The 18714-nt window shown below is 35.2% G+C and overlaps 1 protein-coding gene and 1 pseudogene across 1 annotated transcript in view; one reads left to right on the forward strand and one right to left on the reverse strand.

Annotated features, from left to right (window-relative positions):
- The window catches only part of Abcb7 (ATP binding cassette subfamily B member 7), a 104406-nt gene that overhangs the window by 63512 nt on the left and 22180 nt on the right, over positions 1-18714 (forward strand). Inside the window, exons 5-8 of the mRNA XM_027922961.3 lie at positions 16554-16686; positions 17521-17789; positions 18430-18518; positions 18611-18698. Coding sequence (XP_027778762.1) covers positions 16554-16686; positions 17521-17789; positions 18430-18518; positions 18611-18698 — 579 coding nt within the window. The remainder of the gene's footprint in view (positions 1-16553; positions 16687-17520; positions 17790-18429; positions 18519-18610; positions 18699-18714) is intronic.
- On the reverse strand, positions 7364-8157 carry LOC114081474 (cyclin-dependent kinase 4 inhibitor D pseudogene; annotated as a pseudogene).

An 18714-nucleotide genomic window follows, 5' to 3' on the forward strand; every position in this document is an offset into this window, starting at 1 on the left:
GATAAGAGCTTTACTTTATGATATTGATGTATTTTTTAAATTTGGTAAGGTGTTTTATAGCCTATAATGTGGTTTATATTGGTGAATGATCTGTGTGCTTGACGAGAATATGTATTCTGCTGTCATGGGATCAAGTATTCTGTATGTGTCATTTAGACTCATGATTGATAGTGTTCATTTCAACTATAGCCGTACTGATTTTCTGCCTATTCTTTTTTAAAATTTATTAGTTCTAATCAGATATACATGGCAGTAGAAAGCTCCTCGATTCATTGTACACGAATGGAGCACAAATTTTCACTTCTCTGGTTGTGCATGAAGTAAAGCCACACCATTTGTGCAGTCATACATGTACCTAGGGTAATGAAGTCTGTCTTATTCAACTGTCTTTCCTACCCTTTTGACTATTACTTCTGTCAATTACTCTTGAAGGGGTGTTGAAATCTCCAATTATAATAGAGAATCCATTTATTTTTTCTTGCAGTTCATCAGTTTTTGCCTCATGCATTTTGATATTTTGTTGTTAAATTGCATACACAATACAATTGTTATATGCTTTAGGATAATTGGCCCCTCTGACATTACGTATTGCCCTCTATTATCCCATTTTATTTTTCTTGATTTGAAATCATCTTTGTCTGAAATCAGTATACTTATTTCAGCTTTACTTTGATTAATGTTAGCATGGTACATATTTCTCCATCCATTTACTTTTTTATGAAATATTTTTAGTTGTAGACAGACATAATACCTTTATTTTATTTATTTATTTTTATGTGATGCTGAGGATCGAACCCAGTGCCTCACATGTGCTAGGCAAGTGCTCTACCACTGAGCCACAACCCCAGCCCTCCATCCATTTACTTTTAATCCATTATGTCTTTGTGGTTCAGGTGGGGTCTATAATTGGGTTATTTTGGGTGGGGGGGTACCAGGGATTGAACTCAGGAGCACTTAACCACTGAGCCACATCCCCAGTCCAATTTTGTATTTTATTAGAGACAGGGTCTCACTGAGTTGCTTAGCACCTCACTGTTGCTGAGGATTTCTTTGAACTCGTGATCCTCCTGTCTTAGCCTCTCGAGCTGCTGGGATGACAGGTGTACGCCACCACATATGGCCTATAATTGGGTCATTTTTAAAAACTTGCCCTGATAATCTGTCTTTTCATTGGTGTAGACTATTCACATTTTAAATGATTAATTGATATAGTTTTATTAATAGTATTGACCATATGTATAATTGCCTTGTATTCGTTGCCCTTGTTCTTTGGTTTTAATTTAGTTTTTTTCCAAACTACTTCTGAAGTTGACCATTTGATGTGATTCTAATTTTTGTAATCTTTTAATATTTCAGTTACACTTAAATTTTTTTCTTGATTGCAATATAGTTTGCAATATACATTTACAACTAATCTAAGTCTACTTTCACATAACATACTGCTGCATGGGTAGTGCACATAATAGTATTACCAGTTTAATCCTCCCATCACTTACAGATTGTTGTCATTCATTCCACTTATCTATAATTCTAATTACACAATATATTGTTTTTGTTATTATTTTGAATAGACTGTCATCTGTTAGGTAAATTAAGAATAAAATTAGTACTTTTACATTAAATTTTTCCCCTAACACTTCTTTTTATGTAGATCAAAGGTTTTATCTTTATCATTTTTATTCTCTTTGAAGAAATTTTAAACAGTTCTTGAAAGGCACATATACTGGCAACAATTTCCCTCAACTTTATTTTTAGAAGGTGTGTATTCTTCACTTTCAAAGGAAACTTTCACTTAGTACAAAATTCTAGGTCGGTGGTCTTTTCCCGTTTTAATAATTTAAATATTTCACTCCATTCTCTTCTTGCTTGCATGTTTCTGAAGAAAAGTCCAATGTTATTTTTGTCTTTGTTCTGTAGGAAAGGTGTTTTTTCCTGTAGATTCTTTTAAGATTCTTTGAATTTCTACAGTTTGAACATGATATGCCAAAATGTGTTATTTTCCCCCTGTTTGGTGTTCTTTGAGCTTCTTGCATATGTGGTTTTGTGTCATTCATTTTAGAAAATTCTTAGCCATTATTCCTTCAAATATTTCTTCTGTTCCTTTTCTCTTTTCCTTCTACTATTCCCATTACATATATGTTATACCTTTTGTAATTGTCCCATAGTTCTTGCACATTCTTTTCTACTTTTTTTTCATTGCTTTTCCCTTTGTGAAATTTCTTTTGACATATATCTTCACGTTCACTGATTCCTTCCTTAGTGGTTGTGTTCTGTCTACCAATGAGCTAATCAAAAACATTCTTTAATTCTGTTACAGTATTTTTATTTTCTTGCATAACTTTTTGGTTCTTCCTTAGATATTCCCTTCTTTCTGCTTACATTACCCATCTGATTTTGCATGGTTTCTGCTTTTTCTATTAGCACCTTTAGTCTTCATCATTTTAAATTCCTTACCTGATAATGCCAAAATCTGTGCTTTAACTGAGTCTGATTCTGATACTTACTTTGCCTATTCAAGTTATTTATTATCTTTTTGCATATTGTAATTTTATTTTTTGAAATCTGGACATGATCTATTGAGTACAAGATACTGAGGTAAATAGGCTGTTAGTGTGAGATTTTGTGTTTATCAGGGTGTGAGTTGACTGTGTTTAATGTTTGTCATAGCTGAATGTGTCAGGCTAATATTTCCTCTAGTATCTGTTTTTTTGTCACCCCATTGTCTTTCTCTGGAGACTGCCTTTTAAATAGGTTCTGAGTCTTGTAGTCTTTTCAGTTGTGTAATTGCCTGTTATTATAGAGGAGCCCTATTGATGTGGAGCCCTATTAAGTAGGTGAGAGGAATCCTTATATAATCATATAATTACATCTCAGAATTATCATGAGCATGTATCCCTAGGATATGAACCTCACAATTGCTTTCAGCTTTCCTTTCCTCATTTAGTAAGATAGGAATGCTAGAGGAGGTAGAGCTGAGTATTTTCCTTCTCCCAGGTTAGTTATACTCTGATAAAACTTAAGTTGGTTATGCTTTGGTAAAATAGTTTCTCTTGAGGGAAAGCCTTTGTTAATGAGAACAGAATACTCAGGTCATATTTTGAAACAATTATTTCCCCTCACCCTACTGTAAATAATGAGGGGATTTTTTCTCATATATTTATCCTTAGAACCTGGTGTGGCTACTGGAGATGCTGTGGTTGGATAAGTGTCCCCTAAAGGCCCAGGTATTAAAGACTTGCTCCCCAACCTTTGGCACTGTTGAGTAGGTGATAGAATGTTTCAGAGGCTGGGCCTACTGGGAGGTCTTCCAGTCATATGGGAGCATGCCCTTGAAGAGGGTATTGGAATCTTGGCCCCCGTATCTCTCTTTGTGTCCTTCCTGGTCTCCATGAGTTGAGCAGCTTGTTCCACCACGTACTTCCTGCCATGATGTACTACTTGACCACTGGCCCAAAAGCAATAGGGCCAACCACCTATAGACTGAAACCTGTGAGTCAAAATAAACTTTTCTTATTTTAAGTTGATTATCTCAAGTGTTTTGCCATAGTAATGAAAAGCTGACTGACACAGGAGGTAAAACTTATGAAAGTGGGGACCCCCAGGATTCTAATCTTTTGAACTAGTTCTTGCTCATTCTTTAGCAATTAATGTTCCTAACTTACCATTTGCTTGTTTCCCCCAGCCATAACACCTTTTCCATGTAAACTATGATTCACCTAGTTTTGGGGATAGCAGTTTACCCTGTTACCTCAATTTTCTTTTAGCTTCAAGGAGGTATTTTCAGTTCAACATTTTTAAAATTATGAGCAGGGGAGTGATTTTTAAGCATTTTATATATTATACAGGAAATTGGGACTCCTACCTTGTAATAGATCTTAGCTGTGTACCAGTTATTCCACATAAATGCTAATATTACATCAAATAAGATGTTGTGGTATAAGGCCATTTTTTTAAAAAAATTAATGAATCAAGCAAACAAATCGTGTTACTTCTACTGGTTGCATTCAAAGTTTTCATTAAATATCAGTCTGATCCACTTTTCCCCTCTAAAGTTTTTATCTCTTAAAGGACTTATGTAAGAGGATTTATCTCTTAGATTTGATTAGTAGAGTTAAGACTCTAAACTCTTGCTCTTCTGTGTGCTTTACTTTGCTCTCAGTTAGGTGTTCTTCAGCTGTGAAATAGATACAACAAATTTGTTTTATGGCTATGACCTCTAGGTTTTCAACTTGCTTACACATGTTTTAGGTGTCTGTTTTTTGACAATGACATATGGTCTCTTTCTATTTATGTCTCAGTTTTGTCATGTTTATATTTTCCTAATTAAACTATCATGTTAAGTATAAACAATCAGTGGATTTCTTATAAATATTATATTATGTAACATTCTTGAATATGGACTCTTTGTTTTGTTATTTTTGTTGTTAAGTCATAATTCTTATTTCATCTTCTTGGAATCTATATTCAGATATGTTGCAAGGATTGGACTAAACAGGCTGTTTTCTGTTGTGGTTATTTTTAATACCCCAAATCAGCTTTAAGACAGAAAATTTTACTTATGTGATGGGACTCTTTTATGGCATTTGCTTTATGACTCAGGCCTAATTTTCATGAATGAGTAACTTATAAGGTGTAAAAGAATGTCCATTTTCAGGTAGTTGTTTTCTTTTTGTTATTGTTTTTCTCCTTTTAATGAGAATAGACTTAAGTTCTGTGAAGGTCCTACCACTACCTGATGGTCTTTACAAATCATGTAAGTGCCTTGTTCAGTTTTATTTTCTCTGTTTTGCCTTGCTAATCAAATTTCCTTTTAGAGTCTTTGGTCCTTATTTTCTTTCTTTCCTCCTGGTCCTTTTATGACTAGAGAAGCAATTAACAAGGTAAAAAATTCTCTGTTTCTTATTCAAATATATTCGGCCCTTCTTGGCAGCACTGCTATGGAGCCATTAGTTAACTGAGGCCACTCTGAAATTCAAAGACTCTGTAATTCCAGTCCCTGAAGACTCACTCTTTGAAGAATTAACCCATTACCACAAGAGTGGTCCTAATCCCTCTTAGCAACCTAATCACTGCTTAAATCACTGCCCCATGTCCCAGTACCACCACAGTGGCAAACAAATGTCAGTATGATTTTTGGAGGGAACAAGCCATATTCAAACCATAGCATATGATGATTTTACTTTTTCCTTAAGTCTGTTCTTCAATCACTGTCCCAAACTATATATTTTTGTACTAAAAATTAAGTGAATTCAATTTCTTAGTGATACACAATCTCTGAGCATTCAAAAGTTTAGCAGATGAAATATGATTTAAATTAAGGTCTAGAAAAGAAAAAAGTTTGTAAGGATAAGTGATTTTATTTCTCTTGTACTTAATGTGTATGTTGCAGTTACAGATTAAATATACCTTTTGTCACATGTTTAAAATCTAGTAAAAATAACCAATTTCTTAATTTTTAGGAAGTGACATGGTATGAGGCTTCATATTGAGTTGATTTTGATTTTGATTTCTCTTGTACTTAATGTGTATGTTGCAGTTAATGTACTTAATGTGTATGTTGCAGTTACAGATTAAATATACCTTTTGTCACATGTTTAAAATCTAGTAAAAATAACCAATTTCTTAATTTTTAGGAAGTGACATGATATGAGGCTTCATATTGAGTTGATTTTGATTAAAATACATTGTCCTATAGCTTTAGATAGTTAGCTCCTGTGCCTAGGGAATCAGGTCTCTTGTAACCTGAGACACTGGCTTTGTTGGTTTTTAAATTAATTTTAATGAACATACAGTAAAATGAACTCTTTCTGGTATACAGTTCTATGATTTTTTAACACTTGTATGTATTCATTTAATTGCAACTGCAGTTAGGATACAGAAAAGTTTCATCATCTCAAAATCTCCCATGAGTTACCCTTCATAGTCATACTTTCTTCAGATCCAGAAATGGTGGGAAACACTGATATGTCCTCTCAGTATAATTATTTTTATTTCAAACATATCATATATATTCATCCATTTTCTGTTGCTGTAATAAAATATGGGAGACTGGGTACTTTGTAAAGAAATTTTGTTTAGCTCACACTTCTGGAGATTTAAGAACATGTCACCAGCTCAACTCTGGTGAAGCCATCAAACTGCATCACAACATGATAGATAGCATCAGGGCAGGAACACATGTCAAAAGGAGAGATCACATGGCAAGACAGGAAACCAGAGTTTCAGGGATGAGGTTTACTCTTTTTATAACTCACTATCTCAAGCACTAACTAGGGTTCTGTGAAACTTAATTAATCTCTTCTGACGGTAGTGCCTGATGCCCTAATTACCTCCCAGTAGGCCATATCTCTTAATGGTTCATCACCTCTCACCATCCCCACACTGGGAACCAAGTTTCCAACATATGAATGTTTGGAAGATACACTCAAACCATATCTGAACCACACCATCATATAAATGGAATCATGTCATATATGACCTTTTAAGCTGAATTCTCTCACTGAAAATAATGCCTCTGTCATTCACCCAAGTCACTGAGTATACCAGTCCATTTCTTTTTTGTTGTTGAGTGGTTTTCCATGGTATGAATAAATAGTTTGTTATCCATTCACTTATTCAAGGACATTTGGGTTCTTCCTACCTTTTAGTGATTATAACTAGAACTGCTTTAAATATTCAGGTATAGGTTTTTGTGTAACCCAGCTTTCAGTTTATTTAGAATAAATACTAAAGAGTGGAATGCTGGGTCATGCTAAGTATATTTTTAATACTATAAGATGCTGCCAAGCTGTTTTCCAGAGAAGCTCTTTTTATATTCCCATCAATAATGTGTAAGAGTTCCAGTTGCTTTGCTTCTTGGCTGCCAGCACTTGGTACTATCAGGCATGCAGTAGTATCTGGTGGTTTTAATTTACATCTCCCTTCTTAGGAAATTGGCTAATGGTATTGAATATTTTCATATGTGCTTAGTTGCCATCCAGATATCCACTTTTGTGAAGTGTCTGTTCAAGTGTTTTGTCCGTTTTTTTTTTTCATGCACAAGTTTTAATTTAATCAGTAGAAACATTAAATTATCACACACAATTTTTTCCATAAAGCTTAATAAATAGAATCTCCTTTTTAAATGCTGTACAAGGGACTGGAAAACAAGCTTCCAACAAAATATTTACTCATACTACCCTTTTATTGATTTGAAACACTTCCCTCCCTGCCCCCCATGTCCAAGACAGAGCTCACACTTCAGGGATCTCTCTGAGCACAGCCAGCCAAAGTCACCAGGTTCCTGGAGCTTTGGAGGTGATGACTCGCTCTGGGGCTGGGGCTTTAAGCACTTTGCGCTTGGGTCTAGTCTGCAGCCCCAGCAGCCCGGGGTGCAGACAAAATGAACCGTTTCAGTGGCTGTTGCCTATAGGAGCCCTTCTCTGTCCAACACACCAAAAGGGGTGAGAAAAACAAATGAGAAATGTCCCCCAAACACACACTCCCCAAAAAACAACACCAATAAGCCACAAACTGGTCCTCCTCCCCCTTCTGTAAAGAGCAAGAGGAGTGAGGAGAGAAAGTGTTTCTTCCCTTCTCTTCTGACAGAACCTAGTGGGTTCTCTTGCTGGGTAGAGTGACCCTGGCTCACAGTGGGATCACTGTGCACCCCTGCAGGATGTCCATGATGTCGTGAGACCCTCTGTTGTGCCAGCTCCAAGGGTGTAAGCCCCCTGGCATCCCTGTATTGAAGATCAGACTCAGGAGCCAGGAAGCTGACCACAGCACTGTGGCCCTCCTGCACAGCTAGATGGATGGGGAGCGCCTCAGTGCCATCAGGCGCATTGACATCAGCACCATGCTCCACGAGGACTTTCAGGGTGTCCAGGAATCCAATGCGAGCTGCATCGTGGACTGGACTGGTACCGGAGGCATCCTGAACATTGGGGCTAGCACCTTGCTTCAGAAGTTCCAGAGTGATGGCGGGACTGCCAAACATCATGACCTGCAGAGCCGTTTTGCCTTAGCGATTCAGGGCGTCGGGGTGCACCAGCTCGCGGTACAGAAGGCGGTGCACCTCCTGCACGTCGCCCCGGACTGCGGCTCCACTCAGTCTGTCGCCAACGCGGACCTCCTCAAGCAACATGTCGATACTGGTGGCCCTCCCTCCTCCACGACGGGCGGGGTCTGTTCTCGTTTTGTCCGTTTTTAATTGAGCTGTTTTGTTTTTCCTCTTGAGTTTAGGGAGTTCTTAATATAATCTGGGTAAAAGTTTTTTCTCAAATATTTGATTTGCAGATAGTCTTTCTATCCATAACTTGTTTTATTGCCTTATATGGAACAAGTGTTTTAAATTTTGATGAATTCCAGTTTATCATTTTTTTATTTATGTATTATGCTTTTGTTGTCATGTCTAAGAACTATCTGCCTAACGCGACATCATTGAGAATTTCTCCTGTTTTCTTCTAGAAGTTTAATATTTTTATCTTTTACATTTAGATCTGTATTCAGGTTGAATTCTTATATAAGGTTTAGGTGGAGGTTTATTTATTTTTGTTCTCTAATTGTTCCAACACCAAGGCTATCCTTTCCTCATTGAATTTCTTTTGTTCACTATTGCTGGTACAACTAATTATCACAAATTCAGTAGCTCAAAACAACCCAGATTTATTAGTTTACATTTATGGAAATCAGAGGTCCAAAACTAGGTTTTACTAGGTCAAAATAAAGGCAGAGCTCTGCTCCATCCCAAGGCTCTCAGGGAGAATCCATTTCCTTGCTTTTTCCTGCTTCTAGAGTCTACTTGAATTTCATGGCTTGTGACCTCTTCCTTCATCTTCAAAGTCAGTAGCATCTTTAGTTTTTGTCTCATTCTGACCCTTGTGCGTTCGTAGTCCCATCTGCTCTCATGACTTTGACCTTCTTGCCTCCCTAAGGATCTTTGTGATTATATTCAACCCATCAGAATAATTCAAGATACTTTTTCCTGAATTTCCCATTTTCTTTAGTTTAATCACATCTGCAAAGTTCATTTTGTCATTTAAGCTATCATTTCTACTAACTTTAGAGAAAATATACATGGAATTCTTTGGGGAGCCATTATTTTTCTACCATAGTTATATGTGTGGGATCTTTTTCTGAAATCTATTCTATTTCATTGGTCTATGTGTCTCTTACTTTGCTAATACTACATTATCCTAATTCTTGTAGACTTATAGTAAGTCATAAAGCCAGTAGTATGATTATTTCAACTTCTTTTCTTCTCCAGTGGTTTTGATTATTTCAGTTCCTTACCTCTCTGTATAAATTTATCCATAGTTAACAAAGAAGCCTAATGGTACTTTTAATGAAAATTAAACAAAAATCTATGTTCCAATTTGTGGAGAATTATTATCCTTACTTCATTGTGTCTTCCACTGGATGAATGCCTTATGTCTCTCCATTTACTTATGTCTTCTTTGATCTATTTCATCAGCATTGGTAGCTTTCACACACAGACCCTGTTCTTGTTGGATTACACTAGTGGTTCCCAATCAGGGGTGATTTAGAACCCAAGGGAACATTTGGTAGTGTCTGGAGACTTTTTTTTTTTTTTTTTGGTCACAACTGGAGGAGGTAGGGTATGCTTCTGAGATGTAGTGTGTAGAAGTTAAAGACAATGCTAAATATCCTACAGAGGACAAAAATAGTTCCTCCCCTAAGAATGAGCAAATCAATAGTACAACAAGAGACTTTGAGTTAGGTTTATTCCTAAGGATTTCCATTTTGGGGGGATGGATAGGGAGGGATGTTGTAAATAGTTTTCTTTTCTGAATTTAGGTTTCTAATTGTTCTTTGCTAGTATATGGGTACATAATTTATTGATTTATATTGCTTATTTAATATGTTGGTAATTATAATGATATTATTAGTATATTTGAATTTAATTATACCATTTTCTTACTGGTTTTCTGCAAGATTATTCTTTATTTTGTTCCTGTTTCACCTTTCCTGCATCTTTTGTATTTGAGCAGGTTTCATCTCTAGTTCCATCCATGTTGTCATAAATGAGAGTATTCCATTGTGTACATGTATCACATTTTCTTTATCATAACTTGATAGGCACTTAGGTTATTTATGTTTCTTGGCTATTTTGAATAGTGGTACAATGAACATGGGAGTTTAGTTATCACTTTCTATACTGATTTTATTTCCTTTGGAGATATATATATATATATATATATATATATATATATATACACACACACACACACACACACACACACACATACATACACACACACACACACACCTAGGAGAGGGATTGCTGTATCATGTGGTTATTCTACTTCTAATTTTTTGAGGAACTTCCATATTGTTTTTCATAATTGTTGTACTAATTTACATTTCCATCAACAGCGTGCAAGAGTTCCCTTTCTCCACATCCTCATCAACCCTTGTTATCATTAATATTTTCAATATTAGCCATTATTACTGGGGTGAGGCGATATCTCATTGTGGGTTTTGGTTTACATTTCCCCAATAATTAGTGATATTGAGCAATTTCAATATATCTGTTAGCCGTTTGTATGCTTACTTTTGAGAAATATCTACTTAGATCTATTGCCCATTTTTAATCATTTTATTTGTATTTTCCTATTGAATTTTTGGAGTGCTATATATATCTTGATATTGACCCTGGTCAGATATATAGTTTGCAAATATTTTCTCCCATTCTGTAGGTCGTCTTTCCATTATATTGTTTCCTTTGCTATGCAGAAGCTTTGTAGTTGGATGTAATCTCATTTGTCTAGTTTGGCTTTTGTTTTCTGTGCTTTTGGCATCTTATCTAAAACAAATCCTTGCCCATTCCAGTGTCCCGAAGTGTTTAACCTTTGTTTTCTTCTAGTAGTATCATAGTTTCAGGTCTTAACGTTTTAAGTCTCCTATCCATTTTCAGTTTATTTCTTTTTTACAGTACTGAAGATTGAACCCAGGATCTTGTACATGCTAACCAAGAACTCTACCACTGAGCTATGCCCTCACCCCTGTTTTGAGTTGACTTTTGTAACTGGTAAGAACTAGGGTTCTAGCTTCATTCTTCTGCATATAGATATCCAGTATATAGTAGATATCCATTGTTTTCTTAGTACCTTGTTGAAAATCAGTTGGCTGTAGATGGCATGGGTTTATGTCTAGAGGTTCAGTTCTATTCCATTGATCTGTGTGTCTGTTTTTATGGCACTGCTGTGCTACTTTACTTACTATGGTTTGTAGTATATTTTGAAAGTTGGCTAGTGTAATGTCTCCTGCTGTGTTCTTTTTGCCAAATTAGGAAGTAGAACGATACTGATAACTCTTCTCTGACCTTTCCATTTCTCCATGGAGCCTAATCCATTGAGTTTTTATATTTTGGTCATTATATTTTTCAGTTCCAAAGTTTTCATTTGTTCTCAGTGTATTTGTTGAGACATTTATTATTTTCATTTGTTCCAAGCACATTCATAATGTTCCTTGAAGCACTTAAACTGTTACTCTGAAATATTTGTCAGATAGTTCTAACATTGTGTCATCCTGATGTTAGTGTCTGTCGATTTTCTTATTCAAATTGTTATCTTCTTTTTTTTTTAATTTTTTATTGTGGGTTGTTCAAAACATTACAAATTTCTTGACATATCATATTCCACACTTTGATTCAAGTGGGTTATGAACTCCCACCTTCACCCCATACACAGATTGCAGAATCACATCAGTTACACATCCATTGATTTACATATTGCCATACTAGTGTCTGTTGTGCTCTGCTGCCTTTCCCATCCTCCCCCCTCCCCCCTCCCCACCTCTCCCCTCCCCTCCCCTCCTCTCTCTCTACCCCCTCCACTGTATAACCCTGAGGGTCTCCTTCCATTACCACGCAATTTCCCTTCTCTCTCCCTTTCCCTCCCACCTCTCATCCCTGTTAAATGTTAATCTTCTTCTCCTGCTCTTCGTCCCTACTCTGATCTTAGTTACTCTCCTTATATCAAAGAAGACATTTGGCATTTGTTTTTTAGGGATTGGCTAGCTTCACTTAGCATAATCTGCTCTAATGCCATCCATTTCCCTGTAAATTCTATGATTTTGTCATTTTTTAATGCAGAGTAATACTCCATTGTGTAGAAATGCCACATTTTTTTTATCCATTCGTCTATTGAAGGGCATCTAGGTTGGTTCCACAGTCTTGCTATTGTGAACTGTGCTGCTATGAACATCGATGTAGCAGTGTCCCTGTAGCATGCTCTTTTTAGGTCTTTAGGGAATAGACCAAGAAGGGGAATAGCTGGGTCAAATGGTGGCTCCATTCCCAGCTTTCCAAGAAATCTCCATACTGCTTTCCAAATTGGCTGCACCAATCTGCAGTCCCACCAGCAATGTACAAGTGTACCCTTTTCCCCACATCCTCGCCAGCACTTGTTGTTGTTTGACTTCCTAATGGCTGCCAATCTTACTGGAGTGAGATGGTATCTTAGGGTGGTTTTGATTTGCATTTCTCTGACAGCTAGAGATGGTGAGCATTTTTTCATGTACTTGTTGATTGACTGTATGTCCTCCTTTGAGAAGTGTCTGTTCAGGTCCTTGGCCCATTTGTTGATTGGGTTGTTTGTTTTCTTATTGTCTAATTTTTTGAGTTCTTTGTATACTCTGGATATTAGGGCTCTATCTGAAGTGTGAGGAGTAAAGATTTGTTCCCAGGGTGTAGGCTCCCTATTTACCTCTCTTATTGTTTCTTTTGCTGAGAAAAAACTTTTTAGTTTGAGTAAGTCCCATTTGTTGACAAATTGATATCTTCGTGGTTCTTGATATGATAGTTGATTCTTTATTCAAACCTGGACATTTAGGTTATTACGTTGTAGAGCTCTGGACTTTATTTAAATCTTCTGTTTAGTACGCTTCCTATAATACCACTTTCCTGGAGCAGAGGTGTTGCTTCATTAGTGCTGGAGAGGGTAAAAGTGCAGGTTCCTACTTTAGCTTTTTTGACTCCTGAGAGATGGAACTCCTCTTTTCTGTTAAGTTGGGTGACAGTTCAGGCTCCTTAGCAGAATGAAAGTCAAGGGAGAAAATATTTGCAGATCACATATCCAATAATTACTTTATACTAGTATCCATAAAGAATTCTTAAAATCAGTAGTAGAAAAACAGGCAATCTAGTTATGATATGTACAAAAGACAGATATTTCAACAAAGAGGAGAAACAAATGGCCAATAAGTACATTAAAAGATATTCATTGCCATTTAGGAAAATCAAAGTAAAACCACTGGGAGCTATTACTACACACCTACTACAATAGTTTCAGAAAAGGAAAAATAGTGATAATGTCAAATGTTGATGAGGATGAAGAGGAACTGAGTCATTTATGCTTTGCCAGTTATTATAAAATGGTACACTCTGGAAAGAGTATGGCAGTTCTAAAAAGTTCTACATAGATTTAGTAGTTGAACTCCAGTACATTTATCCCAGAGAAATGAAAATTTATGTCCATCCATATGAGAATGTTCAAACATCTTTAACCACAATACTCCCAAAATTGAAACCACCAAAATTCCTTTACGGGTGAATGGTTGAACAAATTCTGATACATCCATGGATTAATGCTCAGCAATAAAAAAGGATGGTCCTTTGATATGTATAGCAACCTCGATGAACCTCCAGAACATTATTGTAAGTGTAACAAAAGCCAATCTCAAAAGGTTATGTATTGTCTGATTCCCAAACCATAGAGATCAAGAACAAATTAGTGATTGCTAGGGTACAGGGACTGGAGTGGAACAGGTGGGGTGGGAGTGAATACAAAGATGAATCAAAATCTGTTTTCCTGTGGTGGTGAAATAGTTCTATATCTTGATTGTAGTGGTAGTTACATGAATCTAAACATGAGATAACATTGCATAGAGCCAAATAGACATATATACATACACATGAGAACATGTTAAAAATGTTGAAAAGTAGATAAGTTCTATAGTTTTCTTAACAGTAATACACCAATGTTAACTTCCTTATTTTGATATTGAATGACAGCTATATAAGACATCATTAGGAGATGCAAGGTTATGAATACATGGATCTCTTTGTTCCATTTCTTCAAGTTCCTGTGAATCTATAATTACTTCAAAATAAGAGGTTTTAAAAGAGATTCTCTTTTGAGATGGTTTAAGTCTGGTTCTGCTGAAGGTGGAATATTAGGGAAAATCAGTATTTGTCACATCGTACCCTCAGCATATCAGAAGGCCAAAGAAATCTACACATGGCTGGTAATGAAAATATTTACAAATAATATAATGCCTTCTATTTTATTAGTGCATTTCTTTCCTTTTTAAAATTATTTTAATGGGAAAACCAACAGTATTCAATGATAATTAGAGGTAGTGCCATGTTCTTCGCACTCTGCTAATAACTTCAATTTTTCTGCCAATAACTCACAGGATAGATGATGTTCACATATTCTGCATTCTTAAAAGGATGTTCCCAAACTTGACCAAACCCCAAAACATTTTCAAGAAAGTAAAATAGCATCACCTTATTGGTGATACATAACTTTCAGTCCTCACTCATTGTAGCTGTGGTGAAGGTACAATAAGCTATGAGTTAGAAAAATTGCATAGTTTACATCTGTAGCCAATTTAAATGGGACACTTAAAAGTGTCCATTTTACGGTGGAAAAGAAACTAAATATATAGTTCCTGCCTTGTAAGCTGCTAATATAGGTATGACATACAAGAAATAGATTCTGACTTCAAGTATCAGACCTGAATTTTAATCTTAGCTCTGCTGCTCAACCAGACAAATCATTAAACCTTGTGGAACCCGAGTTTCCTCAACTATAATGATAATACCCATTTCATAGAATTGTTATTTGTTTCAGTCCTCACTTTTATGAATGGCACTTAGTATCATAGCTGACTCAAAGCTGTTGTTCACTAAATGTTTTGTCACAGGTTTGTATATGGATAAGAAGACAGTATATATGTACATATGCAAAGTAAATGAGAAATATAAAAGTGATAAATATCAAGGCATAAACTGTTAAAAAAAGAGAAGGATTGGGAAATGCAAAAGGTCAAATTGACTGCAGATATCAGAGAAGTCATTATGAAAGAACTAGAAATCAAATTGGGCTTTGAAGAGTGAAGATGTAGAGAGGAGGAGACCATTTCAAGAGAAACAAGAGCCTGAGCTTAGATGGCTATAAGAAAATCAGAATTGAGAAATTTATTTTTGGGGACTTCCCATGTATTCTATATTAGATTATATTTTGGAAGTTAAAAACCTTGAAGTTTTAAGCAATTTCTCTCATGTTACATTCTGAAAAGCTTTCCAACAGCTGTGTGTATTTCAACATTATTGTTGAATGTTAGAACACCTGCTTGGTTGCAAAGAACTCTTGTATACTTTCAAATGTTGCTTGGTAAGATTTACATAACTTCTATCAGTTGTAGCTAAACTTAGACTTGGTGCCTATAAATCACTGTATTTAACAAAGATGGGGATAGCACAATACTGGAACAAGAGCTGGAATATCCATGTTTTTATTAAGCCTTATAGAATTGTTTTCACTTGTTACTAAAGAAAGTTTTGGCAGGCTAACAAATTTTGTGTTCCTAAATGGTGGTTGATGTTTTAGACACTATAATTCTGCAGAAAGTGTAGAACATGAATGATTAAATATTTGCTCTGAATAAATGAAAGCATTGAAACTTTTAAGTTTTTAGGTTTTATTTTGGTGTATTTTCATGGAGATGTACTTTGGTTAATGAAAACTTAGTTTGGCATTCAGTGGGTTTTGCTTTTATGGTATTAAAGCAAAGGATCTTTGTGGGGCAAATAAATCTACACATATTTTTAAAAATAATGAATCAGCCACAGATACTTGTACTTTATCAGCTTTTGAGGTGCTTTTTGCTATATAATTTCAGTTTTTACCATTTTCATGGTGAAAAAAATTCATCTTTAAAATGTGAATTGAATATCAACTATATACAAAGCATTATACTCAGCATGGGTAAGACCAAAAAGTAATGAGATACAGACCCTCAAATTTACAGTAGGAGCGGCTGGGGTTGTAGCTCAGTGGTAGAGCACTTGCCTCACACATGTGAGGCACTGGGTTTGATCCTCAGTACCACATAAAAATAGATAAATAAATGATAGATTGATAAAAATAAAGATATTTAAAAATTTTATAGGAGGAAAGCAAAATGTGTACCCAAACAAATAAATATATAGCAGTTTGGCACTAAGTTCTATGAGCTCTGTAGAATTTCAGATGGCAGAAAGCACATTTTTGAGTGCCCGATCAAGGATCATTCCATGGAAGCAGGAGCATTAGACAAATTCACATAGCTTGTAAATGAACATTAACATGGTACTGTGATATAAAAATCTTGAAATGATAGCTCTCCCAATGCCAAAGATTTTATCTTTAAAAATTGGGGAAATCATTCCAATACCAGCAAATGGTTAATTTCTGAACATTTCCATAAGTATTAATTAAGTTTGTACTTTTACAAATAATTATTTTATGTATGGTGGATAATGGATGTTTTTATGTTTTTAGGCCATGAATATTGTGGTTCCCTTCATGTTTAAATATGCTGTAGACAGCCTCAACCAGATGTCGGGAAACATGCTGAACCTGAGTGATGCACCAAATACAGTTGCAACCATGGCAACAGCAGTTCTGATTGGTTGTATGTGTGATTCTTTAATCTGTCTACAGGTGTTGACTTTCTTCAAGAAGGGTTCATCATATTTGAGCAGATGACCTTTTCACCACAAACACAACTTAGTATTTTGGATGTTTATTATTTTATGTGAGATTTTCTATATATGATTTTTAGAATTTCTTTGTATGGTATACTTTGCAAAAGTCTATGATAATAGTGGCATTCTCTACATTCTAGAAAATAATAATATTAAATAGGACATTAAATTTATAACAACCATTTTTAATAGGCTTTTTATAAATACCTTTTCAATAAGGCCAGTTATTTTCTTGCTATTGTTAGCTATTAAAGAAAAAATAGGTAAATAATGATAGATATGTAAATAAATTTAGTAGTTATGACACAAATGTAAAATTTTTAAAAACAGTATGAATCCCATGTGGTTCCATGCATTAGAAAGGAGATTTTATGAAATATGAGTAGGAGCATGCTTTTAGTTAAAACACTTGAATTTTCAGGATCTTATTTTTATTATTTGCTATTTCAGAGAATTGAACTAGATCAAAAACCTTAACAGATATTGTACATGTATCCATAATAAGGCCATATGGTCTATTATTTATTGAGAGTATTTTAATGGGAAAAATCAGCCTCTGAAATCTGGGAAAAAATAAAACCAGGAGAGATTCATCGTGCCAGAAAAGTTAGTTCTCGTTAGGATAAAGGATTTCTAGGTTTCTTTTAGTATAAATATTCTGTGATATATTTGTTGATTGAGTATTCATTGTACAAACATTTTTTCAATCCCTTGATTCTAATGTTTTTACACCTCATTTTTTCTTTATAATGTATTACTAGATGGTGTATCAAGAGCTGGAGCTGCCTTTTTTAATGAAGTTCGAAATGCAGTATTTGGAAAAGTAGCCCAAAATTCAATTCGAAGAATAGCCAAAAATGTCTTTCTCCATCTTCACAACCTGGATCTGGGTTTCCACCTGAGCAGACAAACAGGAGCTTTATCTAAGGCTATTGACAGAGGGACAAGGGGTATCAGTTTTGTCCTGAGTGCTTTGGTATTTAATCTTCTCCCCATCATGTTTGAAATGACACTTGTCAGTAGTGTTTTGGTAAGTAAAACAGTCTTTATAGCAAGTTTTTATCTTATTAGTATTCTCATTGGCAGCTATTGAATATTTGAAGCTGCTGTGCTATTGCTTGCCCATGGTTTTGAAAATTAAATTCAGAAAGAAAGATTATGCAGTTTGTTTAATTATTTTGCCACAAGCTTTCAAGGGCTGTCCAAGCTCTTTACATGTTGTTATTGTTTAGAACTGTTTAATCCTACACATAGACCATTAATTAGCTAGTGTTTGTGAAGTGTTTTTTAACAGAGATTTTTATATATGGCATCAGATTGATATGCTCAGAGTATCTAGGTTGCTATTCACCATTCATAAAATTTATGACAATTTCATCTTTTATACTTAAAATATGTATACATGTACAGTTTTTGTTCCTCTTCAAGCTTATTGTACTATTTTAGTATTAGCATTTGATGACAGTATAAATGTGGCAAGTGAAATTTGGCTTTCTTTCCTTGTTACCCAAAGTAGATTGTCTAAGGTTTTTCACCAGTTATTGTCATATATACTTCCTACCTTAATATTTTTAATTAATATCTTGTGACTGAGATTTGCTGTTGGATCATATACACTGTTTGACAAGAACAATAATTGTTTCTCATTTCTTCTCTTGAACTTTTTCCAGTATTACAAATGTGGTGCCCAGTTTGCATTGGTAACCCTAGGAACACTTGGTGCATACACAGCATTCACAGTTGCAGTCACACGGTGGAGGTATGGTATTCCTCAGGGCCCAGTCAAAGTCCAGAATTTAGCGATGCTTTTATAACATACATTTCATGCCTGTGCAAATCTTTGTCTTACAGAACTAGATTTAGAATAGAAATGAACAAAGCGGATAATGATGCAGGTAATGCTGCTATAGACTCACTGCTGAATTATGAAACTGTGAAGGTAATGTGTTTAATTG

The sequence above is a fragment of the Marmota flaviventris genome, chromosome X (assembly GCF_047511675.1).
Source record: "Marmota flaviventris isolate mMarFla1 chromosome X, mMarFla1.hap1, whole genome shotgun sequence".
In the NCBI taxonomy this organism is placed as follows: Eukaryota; Metazoa; Chordata; class Mammalia; order Rodentia; family Sciuridae; genus Marmota; species Marmota flaviventris.